At 55.3% G+C, this 19,669-nt stretch overlaps 2 protein-coding genes across 7 annotated transcripts in view; both read right to left on the bottom strand.

Moving 5' to 3' along the window:
- The window catches only part of CCDC97 (coiled-coil domain containing 97), a 7,242-nt gene extending 4,178 nt beyond the window's left edge, over positions 1–3,064 (bottom strand). The window contains exons 1-2 of one of the 2 annotated variants that reach the window (XM_004694141.2): positions 2,939–3,064; positions 87–536 (exon numbers count right to left, since the gene is read on the bottom strand). In XM_004694141.2, coding sequence (XP_004694198.1) covers positions 87–536; positions 2,939–2,999 — 511 coding nt within the window. In that variant the 5' untranslated portion in view covers positions 3,000–3,064. The remainder of the gene's footprint in view (positions 1–86; positions 537–2,938) is intronic. The other variant, XM_012733822.1, reaches the window with a different exon arrangement.
- Positions 3,065–5,166: 2,102 nt separating this feature from the next.
- The window catches only part of HNRNPUL1 (heterogeneous nuclear ribonucleoprotein U-like 1), a 32,162-nt gene continuing 17,659 nt past the window's right edge, over positions 5,167–19,669 (bottom strand). For all 5 annotated transcript variants that reach the window (XM_004694137.2, XM_012733733.1, XM_004694139.2 and 2 more), the window contains exons 9-15: positions 18,726–18,848; positions 18,506–18,634; positions 11,015–11,183; positions 9,949–10,233; positions 8,682–8,971; positions 6,858–7,049; positions 5,167–6,368 (exon numbers count right to left, since the gene is read on the bottom strand). In XM_004694137.2, the coding sequence (XP_004694194.1) occupies positions 6,252–6,368; positions 6,858–7,049; positions 8,682–8,971; positions 9,949–10,233; positions 11,015–11,183; positions 18,506–18,634; positions 18,726–18,848 (1,305 nt within the window). In that variant the 3' untranslated portion in view covers positions 5,167–6,251. The remainder of the gene's footprint in view (positions 6,369–6,857; positions 7,050–8,681; positions 8,972–9,948; positions 10,234–11,014; positions 11,184–18,505; positions 18,635–18,725; positions 18,849–19,669) is intronic.

The following is a 19,669-nucleotide window of genomic DNA, read 5'->3' as shown; positions in this document are numbered from 1 at the left end:
CTTCTGTGCCCGCCAGCCGGGCTGACCCTTCTCTCCTGCTCCTAGTCTCCCGTCCCAGGGCCGTTTCCGCCCACCCACCGGCGCACCTTGGATGAGCTCGCGCAGGGCCGCGTAGCGCCGGTTGCGCAGGCGCGTGCGCAGGGCGCGGGGCCGGGCAGAGCCCTGCCTGGCCACCTCGGCACAGTAGAAGTCTGCGCGGTGGTCGCCACGCAAGTGGCCGAAGCAGGCCAGGTGTTCCTCGCGGAGGCTTGTGCGGAAACGCTCCAGAAACACCAGCGGCTTCTCGTGGTACAGCTGGCTGAGGATGGCCACCTTCTCCCGCTCGGTCAGGTCAGGCTCGCCCTGCTGCTGGCTGCACACGGGCAGGCGGCCGGCTGCCACCGCGCGCAGCATGGCGGTCACGGCTGCGTCTTCAGCCCCGGGGCAGTCGGCGTCCAGGGCCTTCGGCACTGCCTCGGTGGCTGTCCTCTGCCCCTGGGGCCTGGAAGGTGTCTGGATTAGCTCTCCCCAGTGCCCAGTCCTGGGCTCCGTGCAGTCTGGGGGGGAAGGGGAGGTCGTTTTAGTCCAGGGTGAAAGTCAGGAAGGGCCTCGACCAGGGCTGTCTCTCGGTGACTGCGTGTTTACGAGCTAGCACTAAACTCGAGTAATTTCTAGGCCCCAAAGAGATCACAGTAAGCCAGAAGCTGGTATTTCAGTAGGGGGCACGATATAAGAGAATTAAAAACATAGTTACTGACAACTGGGTTTTAGGTGGCTCCTAGATCTGCATGGAAAGATAAATAAAGCAGGAACGCGAATGGAGAGGGGGAGCCCCGAGTTAAGTGAGAGAGGAACAGCCTGGGCAGAACAGTGGCGTTTCACTAGAGACCTGAAGTGGGCTGAGCCCTGAGTCTTCAGAGGGAAGAGAGTCACAGGCTGAGAGCTCAGTCAGGGCAACGCCCCGAGGCAGGAGTGTGTCTGTGTTTACTTATCCTTCACCATCTCGCTCACGGATTCTCTCCATTTCTGGCCCTTTACTCGCTCACAAAAATCACTGAGACACTCACTCGCTTGTTCGGTTATTCATCTCCTACTCTGAATCTCTTCAAGGGCCTGAGCTGGGCGATGCTGAGGACCCACGGGGAAATCTAATCCAGTTGGTGCCCTCAGGGAGCGTCCACTCCCAGGGGGAGAAGGGCAAGGTCAAAACCACACGGGCCCTGCTGAGCGGAGCTGTGCGTGGCAAATGTGAGGGCGAGCTGTGTCCCGAAAGTGGTGGAATGGAGGCAAGAAATAAGAGAAGACAAAGTACAGACATCCCACGGGAGGCTTGGCTGGGAAGGCTGATGGTTACAGGTGGAATGGGGTTCCATCTCTGAGACAAGAGGAATCTGAGCTGGACAGGGCAGGCTGTGAAGGAGGGCACGGGAGGGCAGGGCTGGTCAGAAGTGCTCAGGCGGCAGAATGGACAAGCCAGGCGGCTGGAGGGCGGGAGGTGAGGGACATACCCAATTTGGGTTCAGGGCTCTGGCTCTTTGACAGGGACCAGGGACAGGTTTGGGAGGAAATGCAGAGGTTACCCTGGGGCAAGGAAGGCGGGATGGGTGAATTTAACACCTGCACCACCAGGGAGGCCCCAACTTTATATTGTTTTAAATCACCCAGTGGAAATTTGCTACAGAACCCTTAAAACAAATTGAGACTGTGAAGGAGCCTGAGAGAATATCAGAGGATGTCATAGACACCAAGGGAAAATTTGCAAGGACAGAGGATGGTCAAAGGCATGGAGTTCTCCAAGTAAACAAGTATGAAACAGCTGAATGTGGGCCCTCCCAGTGGCGCAACAGATTAAAGCGCAGCACTGTGAAGCTACTGCGGCCACTACAGCATTTCGATCCCCGGCCAGGGAGTGACCCACATGGCCACTCCTGAAAGCGCCCTTCCCCTCAGCAGTGGACTTCGTCAATCTGCCTGTTCTGCTCCCCGCTGTGTCTCTGGTGAATCCTCTCACCGCCTGTACCCCAGTTCTGTATGCATCAACAAATAAATCTTAAAAAAAAAAAAAGATACTGAATGCTGTAACTTGGTTTAACTTCTCAGAGAAGGTGACTGGGGACACTGAACAGCAGTTTCTGAAGGTAAAAGCCAGACTACAGTAGGTAGAAGGTGAAGAAACAGACAAGCACGGATGACTCTGGAGAAAATGGATGGTGTCTAGAAGGCTGCAGGAATCAAGCGATAGATGTTTCAATTTAGGTTAAAAAAAAAACAACCACTTTTTATTATGGAAAAATTTCAAACATACACAAAAGGTATTACAATCACCCCCCTCACTCCCACACTTTCATTATTCAGCTTAGACAATTATTAATTCTTGGCCCGTGATGTTTCCGCCAATCTCTCAACCAAACCTCACCCCACATGGGTTTACGCTAAAGCAGCGGGATGAATTTCAAGATGAGTGAAACAAAAACATTTTAGAAACCGGTAAGAAGGCACCATCAGGACAAACAGACTGAGAATGCAAGGGAGAGACATGGGGGTGCACAGAAGCGGATGAGAGCCTCTTAGAGGGCCCTTAGGGTCTTCAGGGAAGGGGAATGGAGATGAAATGGGGGAGCTGTTGGCCCAGTACCAGGAATCTGCATGGAACAGGAGGGTCAGTTGGGTACACGGAAGTAACGAGAAGCAGGGCTGGCCGCAGGGGACAAAGGGAGAGTTAGCCCGGAGGCAGACTCAAGTTAACCTGAGTATCAGTCTGTAAGGAAACGGCTTCGCCAGCGACCTGAGAAGAGCTGGCCTGAACTTGGAAGAGGTTAATTTCGGGGAAGGGGGACTGGACAGGTGCGGCCCAGGGCAGGTGTCCCCCTATAAAGAGTCCTCCGCATTCACGGGGAGCCATTTCCCCGTGACACCGCAGGCTCACCCTCCCGCCGCCTCCGCGTGGCAAGGGCCGCACCTTCATCGGGTTCCTTCGCTGCCGTGGCCGCCGCCGCCGCCGCGGTCGCCACGGCCTCCATCCTAATTCTTTAGGTCTTATTAACCGCCGCCGCTGGGTCACCACGCCAACCCCAGGCCCACGCTGAGCAGCCGCTTCCGGTTCAGTACACTTCCGAGTCCGGGTTGCGCGCCGCACCCAGAACCAAAGTTCCGGGTCGAACGTAGACCTCCCATGGCGCTGGCGACCCTGCGCTTGGTCCCCACCCTCAGAGCCAGGAATAGGGCTCTATGGTGCCCTTCCGCCCCCACCATCTGAGTGAGTTTGGAGTCAGAAGCAATCGGACTCACTACTCACGGCTGTGACTCCAGAGGCGGGCATATTTACTGTGGGAAGGATGGCTGAACGACCACCCTCAACGGCCTCTAGAGGGTGTGCCTTCTGGTTAGATTCTAGTTTAAATCCTCTTCATGTACTCACCACTTCAAAGAGTATTTACTAAACCATGACACTTGGCTATCATGTCACCCAGCTTCTGCTTAGCATGATAAGGGTCCTGAGGATCGGAGCTAGAACCCCTCCCGCCCTCACTTTGTTTCCAGGGGCTGTAGAATAGGAAACTGTGTAGGAAAACATCTGTGGTCCCGATTTGTCATAGGTGAAGTGTAAGTGGGTCATGCTGATGTTACCAATGACAGCATGTCAGCAGCGACCAGTCTGTGTGACTAGGACTCTCTGATCCAGGGAGCGAAGGGAGCTGCTTTTCCCAGCCTGGAGTGTCAAGGTAGGGCATGCACGACCCAGTCAAGGCCTAGGAGGAGTGTGAATTAAGAGGCAGTGAGGGGAGGATTTCCGGATGGGTGAGGCAAAGACTCAGAGGGGCAGGAAGGCACTTATCATCGTGGTGCTGCAAGGATTCAGAGTGGTCAGGGAATAAGACCATATATCCAACTTGAAGACCAGGGTCAGCTGCAGAGGTTTGCAAACCTCATTGCCTATCACCATGCACATTTCCCAAAGTAGAGGTTCCTGGCATTTCCTTATAGACCCGCAAAGCAATCTGTAACTCCCTCAGAAAAGAGAAACACTGATGTGAAATTTGAAGTAAAAAGTCCTTGAGAGTACCCGCGGCTGGACATGCAGAGCTTCTTTATCCTGATGGCAAAGGTAAGGTAATGGCACACACGCAGCATTGCGACCAGGCGGAGGTGACGCCTCCCAGCTTGCGTTCCCAGGATAAGCCTCTGGACTGAAGAGGCCCAGGCTTACGGTCTCACACACAGCACCCGAGGACGAGTCTTACCAGGAGAGACCAGCAGAGGGTGCTGTTGCCCAACGTATGGATGAATGGAGCCAGGACTTTGGCCAGAGTGGCCAGGGCAGTTAGGGGGCACTCTGGGGCCCCTTCTAGCCCAACTAGCCACCAATACTGGCCGCTGACATCCAACTTCACACCCCTGATCTCAAAACTAGTTGGCCTTCTCCTTTTCCGCAGCCTGAGCTTCTATCCTGTGAAATACGGTCTTGGCGCTGACCTGGGATATCCCTCATGAAAGGCCAGGAACACAACTATCTAGACAGGATGAAGGAATTGCAGAATTGCTCAGCAAAGATGATGATGTCCTTCACTCTTACTCGCTTTCCCCCTCCTTCACGGAGCCCTGTCCTCACCACACCCCACCAGGCTCACAGCTGATTATTTGGCAACTGATGTCTGACAGGCCTGTTCCCCGTGAACTGGGTGTCCTGTGAGAACAGGGTCCAGGACTGCCTTCCCATGTTGTCCCAGTGCCCCCAAAAGCGTGGGGACAGAACAAATACCTAGCACATACTAGGTGGGTAAAGCAGCTCCCAGGTGTCCCACCTAGACTTGGAACACCACAGGGACCACCCCAAGTGCTGCAGGTGTGGCCTGCAGCGGGCGGGAGGGCAGCTGCCCCATCACCCCTCACAGATCAGCCCCAGTCTCCGCCCTGTTGTCTACCTCGCCTCAATCTGGTGATCTGCCATGGTCTCTACTCACAAGTTCTCAGAGGGATTCAGGACTGAGGCGAAGCCAGGGACCAGAACCATTTAAAAATGAACTCCTGGATTTTAAACTGAGGGTCTGCGCTTCAGGAGGTATCCCAGCACTAAAAATGGGGCCAGGCACGTGAATCCCTCAGGAAGTGTTTAATGAAGGAGCAAGTAACATCTTCTTGGAAAGATCCCGCCCCAGTTAAAGGCCAAGTGCAGTAACACTTCAGGACTTCACCCCTGCTTCCTTCCTGCTAGGAGGTGCCATGTCATTTATTGAAAGAAAACAAAACAAAACAGGGCAAACACATTTCTTCGTAAGTGCAGCTTGTTAAAATCATGTTAAAACATAAGGGTCGAGGGGAAGTAAAAATAATCAAAGGATCACTGGAGGCGAACTCTGAGGTCGGCACCTGGGAGCTGGAGGTGAGGCCGCGGAGACACCTCCTGTGCCGCAGGGCAGGCGCCCACCGCCCTCAGCCCCTCTCATGTGTTCAATCCCACCAGAAACTACCAAGACGCCTGGAATAAAAGGTTTCAAGTTCAATAGTCACACTCTCTCCAAATACAAAAAGCAGTTACAATTCAACTCAACACAGAAGCTTGTGTGCAAAGTTATGGGAAACTGAGAAGTCGTATAAAAAGTCAGGTTCAGATGATTCTGTGGTTTCGTTTTATGTGGTTTTTTTGAGGGTGTGGCTCTTCCTGGGTCACCTGAACTAAGCAAAGAAATGGTTATCTTGATGACATACCAACAGCTGACCCACAGTAAAAATGGACAAATTCTAAAAATTAAAAAAAAGCATAATTACCCAAAAAAAAATCTGTCAATGCTTCCTCCCTCCACATTTTGCTTTTTAAACTTTTTTTTTTTTTTAAACTTTTTGATTTTTTTTAAATCCTGAAAAGTAGACAGAAAAACAGCTCTTGGAAGAATTTACAACCAACTGCATGAAGATCTGGGAAGCTGAGGGGCTAGAGCTGGGCAAGTGGGCAGGAAGGGCCTTCCCCTGGCCACTGCAGCCTTGCGGTATGGCCAAGGGGCGGGTTTCTTTACTCAAAAAGGAGAAGAGAAGGAAGAGGTGGAGGAGGGAGGTGGGAGACAAAAAGAAAATAAAAGGTCATTGTTGCCTGTTTGAATCCAGAGAAAAACGCCTGGCCCGGAGCGGGGAAGAAGCCCCTCAGAGGGAGACAGCGGGCCGGAGCGAGGCAGCCCTGGGATGACCCTGTTCCCCAGCACCAAGGGACCCGGTGGGGCGGACGAGAGGGCCGAGATGGGCGCTGGTGGCGGAAGCGGCAGGGCCTGGGCCGCGGGCGGCTACTGGGTGCTCGCGCCCCCTTGGGTGCTCCCGGAGTAACTCCCGTAGTCGTAGTTGCCGTAGTACGGGGGCCACTGGCCCTGGTTCTGGTAGTACTGGTTCCACTGCTGGGCATACTGGGAGAGAAAGCAAGAGCAGAGGTTGGCCTTCAGACAGAGGGGCAGCTCCTCCCCCAACCGCCAGGGCAGAGACCGGCGCGGTGCCGGCAGCAGGCATACGGGGCTCCTGGGGGCGGGCTCAGGATGTGGGCAGCTAGCCGTGAGGCCCTGGCCTCGTGGCTGCCCACCTGGTGCCTGTGGAGTAGGTACATACCACACTCAAACACCAGAACAGGTGTGGTAGCCGGAGCGCCTGCAAGCCGAGCAGACACTCGCCACGTGCCGCAGCAGATCGGCAGCCCAGTTTGCCCAGGGCTCGCGGCCCAGCGGAGACAGGCCAGGACACCAGCGCGCAGGCAGCCAGTGCGGAAACGGGATGGCCGTGCCCACAGCAACAGGCAAGTTGCTATTTTTTTAAGGGTGGCCTGCGGGGACTCATCCGGGGACACACACTTACATGGGGACCCTGGCAGTCTCCGTCCCTCTGGCTCCCAGTCTGGCACTTACCTGCTGATACTGGTTGTAGCTGGGCTGGGGGTAGGTCTGTGCGGCGGGCGGTGGCGGTGGGGTGTAGGGGGCCGGGTTGTAGCCACCGTAGCTCCCGTAGTTGTAGGCGGGCGGTGGGGGCGGGGGAGGCGGCGGGGCCGTGTAGCCCTGGCTGTAGCCCCCCTGGTTGTACGGCGGCTGGCTGTAACTCGGCTGCACAGTGGAGGGAAAAAAACAGCGCGCTAAGACGCAGGGCCAGGGGACGTGCCTGGTGGGTTTGGCTGGGGGCCGGGGGGAGGTCAGCTCTGTGGCAAGACAATGTGGGAAGAAGGCAAGCCTAGGGCGTGTTCTACACTCGAACCCCATTTCTAAGACCTCAGGAACAAGGCCCAGAGCAACTAACTCTCTTCTGTCAAGTAAGGACAGCAGAGCTACCCCATTGGATTCACGGACAACTAGCAGTGGCCTTTTTTTTAAAAGATTTATTTATTTGTTCATACAGGCCAGAGGCTCAGGGGCGGCGAGAGGCTTCACCAGAGACAGAGTGGGGAGCAGAACAGGCAGATCGACGAAGTACACTGCTGAGGGGAGCAGCGGGCGGGTCAGGAGAGGTCTGCCGCGCCATGTGGTCTCCTCCGGGGCAGGAGGGATTTGAACTCATGCGGAAGCGACTTTAGATTCTCAGTGCTGTGCTTTAACCCGCTGCGCCCCCAGGGAGGGGCATGGCCATTTTTTTTTTTTTTAAAGATTTATTTATTTATTCCTATGGAACTGGGATTCAGGGCAGAGATGTGGAGGGTGAGAGGATTCACCAGAGACAGAGAGGGGAGCAGAACAGGCAGATTGACAAAGTACACTGCTGAGGGGAGCAGCAGGTGGGTCAGGAGAGGTCTGTGTCGGCATGTGGATCTCCTCTGGGGCAGGCGGGAATCGAACTCATGAGGAGGTGGCTTTAGCTTCTTAGTGCTGTGCTTTAACCCGCTGCGCCACCAGGGAAGGCCCGGCATGGCCCTTTTTTAAGGGTGTCCCACATCCAAGCTGTGTCATTAATCCCCCGATCTTCCCATCAACTCGAGGTGGGCTCTATTACTCCTCTCATTTTACAGAGGACACTCAGGCTCAAGGAGGTAACCTGGGCACAATAACTTTACCTCCCTGAGGCTCATAAACATCAGAGGTGAATTCTACTAACTCTGTGAGGAACACGAGGCCCTGAAAGGTGACGCTCTTTTGTCCAAGGTCACAAAACCAGACGTGGAGCTGGGTTTGAACCTGTGCCTACCCAGCTCTGTCTAGGAAACATTCTGGCTAGACCAGCCCTGGGAACCATTCTGTCTCTGTCTGGCAGCTGTTCCTAGGCCTTGTGTGCAGGAGGAGCTCAGGAGCCGTGTGGCAAACGGAAGCCGCCCCAGTTACCAGAGCCAAAACACCAGCTTCCTGACAACTGCAGGGGAGCCCAGTGGTGCTCCGGGCAAGCTCTGGCGCAGAGGGCCAGTCCTCAGCAACCTTGGGGCCTGCTTCCCACAGCCTTCAGGTGTGGCAGGTCAGCCTATCTGGCATGCGCATCAGGTAATCCAATCTTACTTGGGGATTCCAAGGGGCCAATAACAGCCTGAAGTCATGTACTTGAGAAAAACCAAGCAAGTTTCTGCCGTGGGGAGATGGTTTCCGGTTTGCTCTGGGCTGGGAAGGGACCCGGGAACGTCTATAGCCTATCCCAGCCCAAAGCACTGCGAGGGAGAGGGACAGGAAGGGTCAGAGCAGAGTGGAGGCTTGTGGCTGGAGCAGGCTTGGCACCTTCCACGGCCTCACCTCACCTGCGCTCTCGCGCGCTCTTTCTCTCACCTGTGGTGGGCTGTAGCTGCTGATGGTGGGGGTGCTGGTATTGGCACTGGAGCCAGGGATGCTGCTGTTCTTGTTGTAGCTGCTGGCCCCCGGCGGGTTCCGAGCAGGGCTGTAGCTGGGTGGCGGTGGTGGTTGCTGTGGGGGCGGCTGTGGTGGTGGTGGTTGCTGTGGGGGCGGCTGTTGCTGGGGAGCCCGGTTGTAGCTGCCTCTGTTGTTGGAGTTGTTGTTGTCCCGGTTGCTGTTACCCCAGCGATTATGGTTGTAGCCACCACCCCCACTGCGGTTGAAACCTGCGTTGAGAAACCAGAGGCCCCATCATTCTCAACAGATAGCTGCCTTGCTGATATTGGGGTCCCAGCAGGGCCCAGCACAGACTGCGCACCCCTCTGAGCTTCCCCAGACTGGGTGTGCTCCCCTGTGCCAGCCCACAAGGCAAGGACCAGCTTTCCGCCATGCCACCAGCATCTCCACCGCTGCTGAGCAAAGACGGGGTGCTAGCGGCAGGCCAGTCTTTCTCAGACCTGGCCAGAAGGGCCGGCCTCGTCCACGCCTCCGCACAGGTGGCTGTGGGGCCTGGGCGCCTCCTCCGGGGTTAGGACCTAAGCCTAGACACCAGCGACTCAGGCCTCTCTGGCCCCAGCAGGCGTCATGGGCATGCGAGACCCCCACCACGTCCGGACACTTCTCACTGGGCCAAGGATCTTCCTGGCCCTCATGAGCTACAGGGTGATCTGCCTGTCCGGGTCACGGCATTCCCAGGACAAGCTAGTACCCGACCAACACAGACCGAACAGGGCAAGTCTGTGAATCGTAACACACTCCTTCAGGACTCAGGGACTCAGTCGGTTTGGGCTCACTTGATTCCATGTCTGGCTTTAGCTAGGTGATCTGCGCAAACATTTCTCTTACCAACAAAACCAGACACAGTCCTAAGGTTTGCCTTGTTTAGGGCCTAAGCTGGGGCCCAAGACTGGGAGTAAACTCAGTCTAGCTCCTCTTCTCAAGGGGCTCTAGGTCAGACGGGGCAAAGACTCACAAAAAGGCAGCAGCGTGACAAACAGATAAGGGCTCTGGGAGCGACGCCAGGGGGAGCGGGGTGGGCGAGGGTTTCCCCACCAGAGCTGGGACTCTCTAGTGCCAGGTCAGCTTCATCTGCTGACAGACGAACAATCGATCCCAAGGCCCAACCCTGACCTGGGAACCAAGAGTGTGAGTGTGTGAGTGTGTGAGTGTGTGAATGTGTGTGTGTGTGTGTGTGATGTCTTACCTCCTCGGTAGTTGCCTCCTCCACCACTGCCACCTCCTCGGTTCTGGAAGCCTCCTCGGTTGCCCCCAGGGGGACCTCGGTTGTCATAGCGCTGGAAACCACCGCCACCGCCACGGCCCCGGAAGCCACCACCACCTCGGTTGTCAAAGCGCTTCTCAGGGGGTGGCCCAGCCCTGCGGCCTTCCTCATTGTATTGTCTCACCAGCTTGTCTGCTTCCTCTCGCTGAAGCTCAATGAACAGCACCTCATCCAGGAAGTCTCCGACATCAGGCAATGTGAAGTTGGCTAGGAGGAGGGAGGCCCCAAGAAGGAGCACGGAGAGCGATTCAGAACCTTCTGAGGTCTGGGCCCTTCCACCCCCGACACTGCGCAGCCAGAGGGAGCCGCAGAGGGGAGTGAGCAGGGGCAATGGAAGTCAATAGGGCCCAGCCTCAATCCTTGGACAACGACGGGGAGCTAACACCTTCAAAAGGTGGCTACCACTCGGGCAACATGTACAGGGTTATGCTCAGTGAAGTAAGTCAAAAGAAAAAGAAAAATATCGGCTGGTTTCACTTCTAGGACGTATACACGGAAACCAACAGGGGTAGGGAAAACCAGACAACAGAGCGGGCAAACTATAAATCGGACATTCAGCAGGGGCAGGAGGAAGAGGTGTCAACTCGGGAGGGAAAAGCAGGAGGGACGATGGTGATGGTTCATGGGTGACTTGGTGGTTGGAATTTTATGGGGATTACACCTGACAGGAGGAATTAAACATGATACAAAAATGAACAAAGACATAAGACATATATATATATATATGTGTAAAAAAAAATCCAATTAAAAAACAGGTGGCTAAGCGCCGCCCACTGGCGTCAACACGTCAACACGTCCCCTCGGCCCCCACCAGGGGCAGCCACCGGGCTTATTTTTAGAGGGGCAAGGCGGCTTGCTCAGTCAGCACCCGCTTCCCGAGACAGATCCCGCAGGCCTCTGGGCGCTGCTCCCCTCCCCCCTCTGCCCGCCCGCCTAGCCTGGCAGCCCTCGGGCACACTGCAAGGCGCCCCCGGAGCCGCAGCCCCACCTTTCATCTCCAGGACCGCGTGGTCTGGGACGTCCTTCCCTTCTTCGTCAGTGCGCTTTATGGTTCGGTCTTTCAGGTCGTCGTCAGTGGGGCAGATGACAATGGCTTTGCGCTGGAAGCCTTCAAATGGCCTCATTTTTCGTCTCTGGGCTGACCCATAAACATTTGTCTGGGAGGGTAGTGGGAGAGGCAAGTGATGATACAGTACAAGTTCGTTCTCCCCCTGTGAACCTTATATACGCCAGGCTCTGAGGAGGACAGAGACTCTTTTTTTTTTTTTTTTTTTAAAGCAGAGAAACTCACGCGCCTCCCTCCTTCAGGTTCAAGAATCTTGAACCCACCCTCAGAACACACACACGCTCAGGAGTGGCTGCTGGAATCCTAGGATAAGGGACTCCCGATGGTCAGCCTTTCTTTTTTTGCTTTTTACTCCTACTTATTCTGGGTAAGTACAACCCACTTATGGTCAAAATTCAGAGAACAAGGTATAAAGTTTAGCATGAAAACCCCTCGTCTGCCTATTGTCACTGATAGCCCGTATTATACTTCTTATGTATACTTCCAGAGATTTCCCGCGACCTCTAACATGCATGGAATTCTACTCTACATTCTCGTCCGTTTTCAGAAATGTTCTTCTAACGTTTCCTGTGCCAATATCAGCAGCTGCACAGTGTGCACAGACTAGTGCCACGATCAGCCAGGTCCCTGACAGTTCTGCAGGTCGTTTTCATCAACACTGGTTTTCTTTAGTTCTTAAAGTCTTCCCTGAAGCATCACACTCACCTACAAACTTCTGACCAGAAAGCCTGATTAAGCCAATAGCTGTGATTTTCCCTCCCTCTGTGCTGGGCAGACACACTGGGGCCAACCTAGCGGTGTGCTCCAGGATGTGGCCAATGGAGAAGAGCCTCATGTGCCCACATCCTCGCTGGGCCAGGCCCACTGGACCCCGGGCCTCTACAGGTTCAGCCTGGGCCCTGAATTATCTGGACTCTGCCAGAAAATATCAACCCGACACCAGGGACACTTTCCAAACTTTAATCTTCGGAGGTGGGACCCATGATCCAAACTCAGACACTCCACAGAACTGGTCTGATGAGCAGCACTGCTTTTAAACAAATTTTTAGTGTCTCTGCCAGGGACCCAGGGGGAAGAACAGTCTACTAAGGGGAAGGCATGAATGGTTAAAAAAAAAAATCTGGGGGGCCTCCCTGGGGGCTCAGGGGTTAGTCTCAGTGCTATCAAGCTGTCACCAGCCAGAGGCACGAGTTCGATCCCCAGCCAAGGAGGTGACCACATGGCGCAGCAGACCCCTTCTGTCTTGCCCGCTGCTCCCCTCAGCAGTGTACTTCTGTTCATCTGCCTGTTCTGCTCCCCACGCTGTCTCTGGTGAAGCCTCTCACCCCCTGCACTCCTGACCTACACTTCAATTCTTGTATGTATATTTATAAAATAACACTCTGAAGACACAGCCTGGCAGGGTGGAATGAAACAGTGCCAAGGCCTGGTGTGGCCATTAACTCACTCCGGTGTCTTCAGAGTTGCTGCCTCTGTGAAGTAGAGAGAAGAACCTCTCTCCAGGGCCAGCTAAGGACTGAGTGGGAAGAGGACCATGAAACACTCGACTGTTCACAAGGAACTCCTCAAATGGGGTTAGAGGACTCCAGGCAGGCTGGTGTGAAGGAGGCTCAAGCACCTTAGGTCTGGTCTGAACTGACCGCCTCACTACACGGCCCTGGAGGGTGACCTTCAGAGAGCGTCAGACAGCTCACCTGTAAATCCACTTAGTTGAATTTATTGAGTCTGAAGCTCTGAAAGGGGAAAGCAGTACAAGTGCCGTATGGTCACAAGTGAAGGACCTTGGCTTGCTCAGCACTGACCTCACAGCCAACAGGTAAGAAATGGGAGCCTCCATAGGTGCAGCATCACTGGGGAGGGACAGGAAGGGTGACACTTATTTAAAAAAATATTTATTCATGCATACAAGAACTGGGGTCTAGGCCAGAGGTGGGGGCTGTGAGGATTCACCAGAGACAGAGTGGGGAGCAGAACAGGCAGATCTACTGAGACACACTGCTGAGGGGAACATCAGGGAGACAGGAGGGGTCTGCTGTGCCACATGGGTCAACTCCCTGGCCGGGAATCAAACTTATGCTGCAGTGGCTGGTGATAGCCTGCCGGAGACTTTAATCCCTGCATCGCCAGGGAGGCCTGAGGTGTGAAGGTGGAGGTGAAGCGTCCCAGACCAGGGAAGTTTAAGCTATAGTGACTTGCCATCAGAAAGGCAGGGACAGGGAGGTGGGGGCTGCTTCGGGGAAGCAGCTCAGGGTTGCAATCCCAGCTGTTCCTTTACTATCTCTGTGACAGCAGTTCAATCACCTAGTTAGTCTGAGCCTCAGACTTCTTCATCCACAAACTACAGATCATCTCCTTTCTCCTCCTCCTAACTTTGGTGAGGATTTGCAAATGTGAAAACATCTGGCATGTGGCAGGAAGGTGCTGGAAAAGGAGTCAACACACATAGGGTCGATCTAAAGCTAGGCAACACTAATGATGCCCTAGGAGAGGTCCCCAGTGGGAAGTACCAAGGAAATTTAAGTTTGAGGAAAAGAAGAGGCACAGGAGAGCCTCTTCTGAGATCCAGTGAAGCAGGGGCGTGGGTCAGCCAGACGCCCTGGGCCCCAGTGCACACCAGTGAAGGAGCTGGTCTTGGGTGCAGTGTTCTTTACACCAGCCAGACGCTGGCCCTGGTGCATGGAGCAAAGACATCGCCCCCGCTCCCCGGGAGAACGCCCAAACCTCAGGAGGGCGGAGTGATGAGGTGTGGCTGCACAAGCCGGGGTCTCAGCCTCCAGCACGGGCCCAAGGAAAGGCCCTGGGTCAGAGCTCTGAAGGGCGCATCAGGTTACAGGAGACAAGTCAAGCCGCTCTCCCACTGCTCTTCTTGAACTCTACTCCCGAAAGCAAAGCAAAGGTGGCATCTGGGTATAGCAGGACAGACCAGGGGTGGGGAGGGGGGGTGGTCCCTCCCATTAATGATGAGGTTTTTCTCCTGGCACTAAAGCCAAAATGTGTAGATACCAGGGTCACTGGGCCCCAGATCATGCAGCAGACAGCCCACTCAGGCTTATTCGCCCCTGAGAAGTCACCCTATTTTGGCTCCTTTGACTCCTGACAGCAGGGTAAACACCCCAGAGGTTTTCTATGGGGCAGACTTGCTCAATGTCTGGATGAGGGGCAGAGAAGCAAGAGAACTACTTCCTATAGCCCCACTAGCCACAGTGGGTGGGGGGCTGCGGGTGGCAGAGACGGGGTCTGTAAATAGCTGGCCGCTCTGCTGAGAAGAGGCGACACTCTGAGGGATAGCTCCTCACACTTTGGAAGTGAGGTTCCAAAGGTTCCGAGAGAAGATGCTCGGCGATCGCTTCAAGACAGCTTAAAACACACCAGCAGAAATGCAAATACTTGACTTTCCTGGAGCAAAGGGAGTTAGCTGCCGGTGGCGTTGCCACAGCAAACACAGTGAGGTCAGAGCCCCGGGCTGGCCCCGGACTGCTGTGGCCACTGGGGGCTGTTGCCCGGAGACAAGCACAACAGCTAGGTCAGCCTCTCCAGATGCGTGGGCCCCCGCCGGCCCCGCCCTGCCAGCACCGGGACGCTGAGCCGGAAGGCTGAGGCTATCTGAGCTCTTGAGCCCGGCACTCGCCAGAGGCTAGGTGGCGGCTTTCTCAAGGGCTAGGCTGCACAGGCGCGCCTGTCCAGGGAGTGAGGGAGGGAAACGGCCGGCTCCTACTGCCCAGGTGCTGCAAGAGCCCCAGGCTCCTGCTCACTTCCCTTGCTCCCCACCTGCAGCTCAACAGGGTCAGGCTGGCAACGACAAGCCGGGCTGGATTCCAGAGGAACAAACTTAAAGCCAGGACAAGTCTGCTCTGGGCGGAGGGAGGTGAAGCCAGTGGAAGGAACCCGGGAGAGGACAGGTCAGAATGTCAGCACTGGAATGAGGCTATGGGGATGCTGAGGGCGGAGAAAGACACAATCCCCGTGCAGTGTCTGCCAACAGAAGCGCTTTCCACTGTGCTTCCCTCTCCCAGAGTGTCTGCTTCAGGCACGGATGTGGCACCTGTCGAAAAGGGTGAGGAACAGGACCATGAGCCGTCAGGATAGACAGCCCCACCTCTGGCGCTGCCTGACCGGGCTCCTGGCTGTCCAGTCCTAAGGGAACTGCTGGCCTGCAGCCCGGCACCCCACCGGGGGCGTGTGTGAGGCCGAGTCTTGGCCTTGTAAGCGTCCAGGAGGGTCACCTCGCTGCCTCGCAGTGGCCCAGCCCAGCTCTGCACCCAGCCTCCAGGCTCCTTGGCAGCCTGGGGACGGGTCAGGCTTTCTCTTGGCAGCAGAGAGGATCCCCCAAAATTATCTGAAACGATGTGGCTTCTACTTCCCTATTCTTCCCCTTCTGCATTTACCAGCCAGGCGATTTAGCCTTATCCCTCCCTGAGTAACTGTCCCCCAACCCCGACCTCAGGCCACTCTTCATGTGGCCTTCCACGCCTCAGTGCAGTCTCTCCATCTGCAGAAAGCACGCCCAAGCCCATCACGGCCCCAACCGTTCTGGAGTGGCCATCTGCATTCAGCAGAGGTCAGTCCCAGCAACAGTTAGCAGCGGGACTTCAGACAGGTTGTTTTCTGTTATGAAGCCTGAGCTTCTCCTCTGTTCCATCTCCTTTCTATCTTTTCTCTCGAGAGATCCAATCACTACACCACCCACAGGACTGGACCTGAAGAGCGCAGCTACTCAGGCCAGCAAGGCAGGTTAGTCAGAGCCCTGACATGTCTGGAGCGTGTATCCTGGATTACACCCCTATTCTGGAGTAGGGACTGGGGTCTCAGCCCGACAAGGCCCTGCCTGCTTCTGTAAGCACATTCTCCTTCCTCTCAAGGATGGGCATTTTGAGGCCAACCAGTATAACAGAAGAGGCAACGTGGGGTGGTCTGGTGGCCTAACAGTCCGGGAGGAAGCAGCAAAGAGAAAAGCCAGCTTGGGGCTGGGACCCAGGGACTGAAGGGCTTTGCCTGTGGTGCTGGTTTCCACTCTGGGGGCTCCAATGAGTCGAGGAGACAGCTATGCATCGTCAACTTGGCCCTCACTGACAAACTGGTAGGATGGCAAAAGCTCAGATCTGGCCAGGGGCCCGCTCTGAATCTTTCAAACACACATACCCATACCCCAACACCCAGGGTTTTCTGAAGCCCCATTTTTGGGATTCAGCCCCAGAGAGGTCAAACCACTGGTCTTAGAGCTCTTCTCAGGACTCAGAAGCCCAGGTCTATGCACCAGTGTGTGGTGAACACCGTCAGGGTTTCAGTCCTTGCCTCTCTGCTGGCCAGACACTGAAGCAACCTGTCTGCCCCCTTCCCACACCTCACCAGGGAGCCAGCGGCCACACCTGCTACAGCCCTGCACTCTGTCGCTGAAGCCAGAAGGAACTGAGAAGGCCAAAATAAACCTGGGAGGTACTCGGCGGGGCTTGAACAGAGGTTAGAACCCTACATCTCCAGGACTGTAACCCTCCTCCGCTGGGTCACCTCCCGAATGGTTTTCACGGCTGAACTGAGCAACTAGCCAAGAGGAAGACGAGCAGCGGATACTTGCGGGGTATGTAAACGACTTCTCACCGCCAACACCCCACAACTCGGCCCTGCCGGGGACTGAGTCCTACTGTACTACCAAAGAGCTCTGACAGAGAGAGAGGAGTAAAGGGAGACAAGCCCCAACTCTCGGCAAGGCCACTTGAGACCAGTGTTTCTACTGGAAAGATCGGCCCCAGCTGAGTCTTCCTTTTGTCGTTCTACTACGCGCTGCTTCCAAGCGGCGACTATAAACACTAGGTCGCCAGGCAGAGGAAGAGCGGCACGGAGCAGGGCGTGTGGGAAGGGGCTCTGGTGCCCTCCCCTCGGGTGCCCCTGGGGCCCCGACCACGTCTCTGAGCACCAAGCACAGCTACGAGCGCCCTCCCGTCAGGACCCCTGAGCTCCCGCGACCCAGTGCCCGAGCAGCAAGTCTGGCCGGCACTCCGCGTCAGGGCCAGAGGGTCAGGTTCACAAATCTGTGCCCCAAAGGTCTGTAAGAGTATACAGATGCAAAGCTGAGGGGAACAGTTTTGCAGAGTCCACATACAGGATGTGTGACTGGAGGAAGTCTTCACAGCAAGTGTCAACAACAGCGTCTCAGAGAGGGTTAGGGAGATTCGCTGTTCTAGAGACAGAAATTCTGTGCTTGGGTAACTTCTGAGAATGTTGGAGAGTTGTGGAGAATCTTCCCACCCGAACTTAAAACTATCTACTTCAGAGCTCTCCCTGGTGGCGCAACAGGTTAAACCGCAGCACCATGAAGCCGCAGCCAGGAGCTGACCCGCAGGGCGCGGCAGCCTTCTCCTGAGCCCCCGCTGCTCCCCTCAACAATGTAGCTTAGTCAGTCGGCCTGTTCTGCTCCCCACTCTGCCTCTGGTGAATCCTCTCACCCCCTGCATCTCTGTCCTGTACCCCAGCTCTTGTATACATAAATAAATCCTGAACAAACAAACCTGTCTTGTTTTAAATAAAAGGACATCCTGTACCTACACACAAATCTTTAATTTTCAGGGTTCCCAGATCATATGATATTTTAAGCCTACTCTGCTTTCTTTTTGACTTATTTTTATTCATTTATGCATATAAGAACCGGGATGTTGCCAGAGATGCAAGGGGTGAGGGGATTCACCAGAGACAGAGCGGGGAGCAGAACAGGCAGATCCACGAAGCACACTGCTGAGGGGAGCAGCAGGCGGGTCAGGAGAGGTCTGCTGCGCCACGTGGGTCAGCTCCCTGGCTGGGGATCGAACTCAGGCCACAGTAGCTGACAGTAGCTTGACAGCGCTGAGACTTTAACTCCTGCCCCATCAGGGAGGCCCCAAGAAGCCTATTCCGAATTGATATGCAGGTAAAGTATTTATGCCTTAGATGTGTGGTCTCAGGAAAATGGGCTCAAGAAGCTTTGATGCACCCACTCTGTAACTCCCAGCAATCTCCAGGTCTTACATATCAGGCCCAGTGTCAGCTAGGTAGATGCCATTATGCCCCCACTATACAGCTGGAGATCCAAAGGATGAAGTCAGCCGGCTGCCAGCAGAGCCAGGGAGCAAAGCCGGGGTTCAAGCTCAGGTCCACCCAGTGCAGAACCCCATGCCTGTGCACTCTGTCAAGCAGCTCTCACCTGGTGATGTGCTTCTGAGCTGTTGCTGAGCCTAAGTGAGGCCGGGGTCACAGGCCCAGCCACAGTGCAGACTCAGCAAGCCAGGCTAGCAGTGTGAGACTGTGCCACCATGTATGGCAGCAACTTCCCCCACACCGCGGTCCAAGAGCAGTGTGGGGGAAAATGCCACATCCAGAAGGAACTCCCACCATCCAGTAGGTCCGCTCTCTCTGCTGAGGGCATGATGGTCAGCAGCTACGTACCTGATCTAGGATGTAGTTGCGTTTCTTGCGGGCAGCAATCTGGATGAGGCGGTTGAGGCACTGGGTGGCTTGCTGGATCAGGACGTCCCAGCGGCCAGCGTAGTTCCGCTGTCGGCGTAGGCCCATCACCTGTGGACAAGAGGTGGTGAGGAGTGGGTGGCCTGGCGGCAGGGCAGTTTGTGGGGTGGGAGGCGGCTAGGAGACCCCACCGGCACCTTACCCGCATCTTGTCCATGATGGCATTGGTCCCCAGGATGTTGTACTTCTTGGAGGGGTTGGAGGCTGCGTGTTTGATGGCCCACGTGGTCTTGCCGGCGGCAGGCAGGCCCACCATCATCAGAATCTGCAAGCACGGCAGGGTGCTGGGCGCAGCAGCAAGGTGGGGCGCAGCAGCCCAGCCCCTCCCTGACTTCCTGGTGGCCACCAGGATGACTGCGACCTCACGGCCACCTCAGGGACATGGAGGCCACAGTACCCAGCACAGTGCCGCCGGGATTCAGAGACAAGGCTTGCCAGCCCTCAGCAGAGGCCAGCGTGGTGTGGGCGTGAGAGCAAGCCCCCACTGCAGCTTTGCTCAGGCAGGAGTATGTGGCCCTCACCAGGGAAAGGCCCGGGGGAGGGGCCGGCCCGAGAGTGGGCATGAGCAGTGGCACACCCTGAGTCTGAGATGTGGGTGACCTGTACACACAAGAACAAACGTCCTAGCTAGTCAGTACATTCAGAAAGTGGCAATCATGAGATACAACCTAATAAATGCCCAACAAAGAGGGAATGGTTAGTTAGGGGGTGCACCCCTGAAAGTGAATTTAAAGAGGTGTTCACGTAGTAGGGGTTAAGCTCACAAAATAATGTTAAAAGGGCAGAATCTCCAATGCTTATACACAACAAGATCGCAATTATAAATCTGTGTATAAGTCAGGCAACAAGCACAGCTAAAATGGGATCAACTCCAAAACTCTTCGTAAAAGTACAATTTGCAAGTGGAGGAATAATGGAAATTCTTAATTTTCTCTATTTCTTAGTTTTCTCCAACAAACAACTATGCATTACAGAGGGAAACTATCAATTTGAGAACAAAGATCACCGACATAGCTAAGCCAAATCATGCATCAAAGGCCAGAAATCTTTTTGGTTCTTAGACAACCATGGTGGAGGGTTGAAGCA

Source organism: Condylura cristata, unplaced genomic scaffold, assembly GCF_000260355.1.
Source record: "Condylura cristata isolate star-nosed mole 26May11 unplaced genomic scaffold, ConCri1.0 scaffold00041, whole genome shotgun sequence".
NCBI lineage: Eukaryota > Metazoa > Chordata > Mammalia > Eulipotyphla > Talpidae > Condylura > Condylura cristata.
Note: the sequence above shows the minus strand (reverse complement) of the source record. Positions and strands in the feature narration are given on the sequence as shown.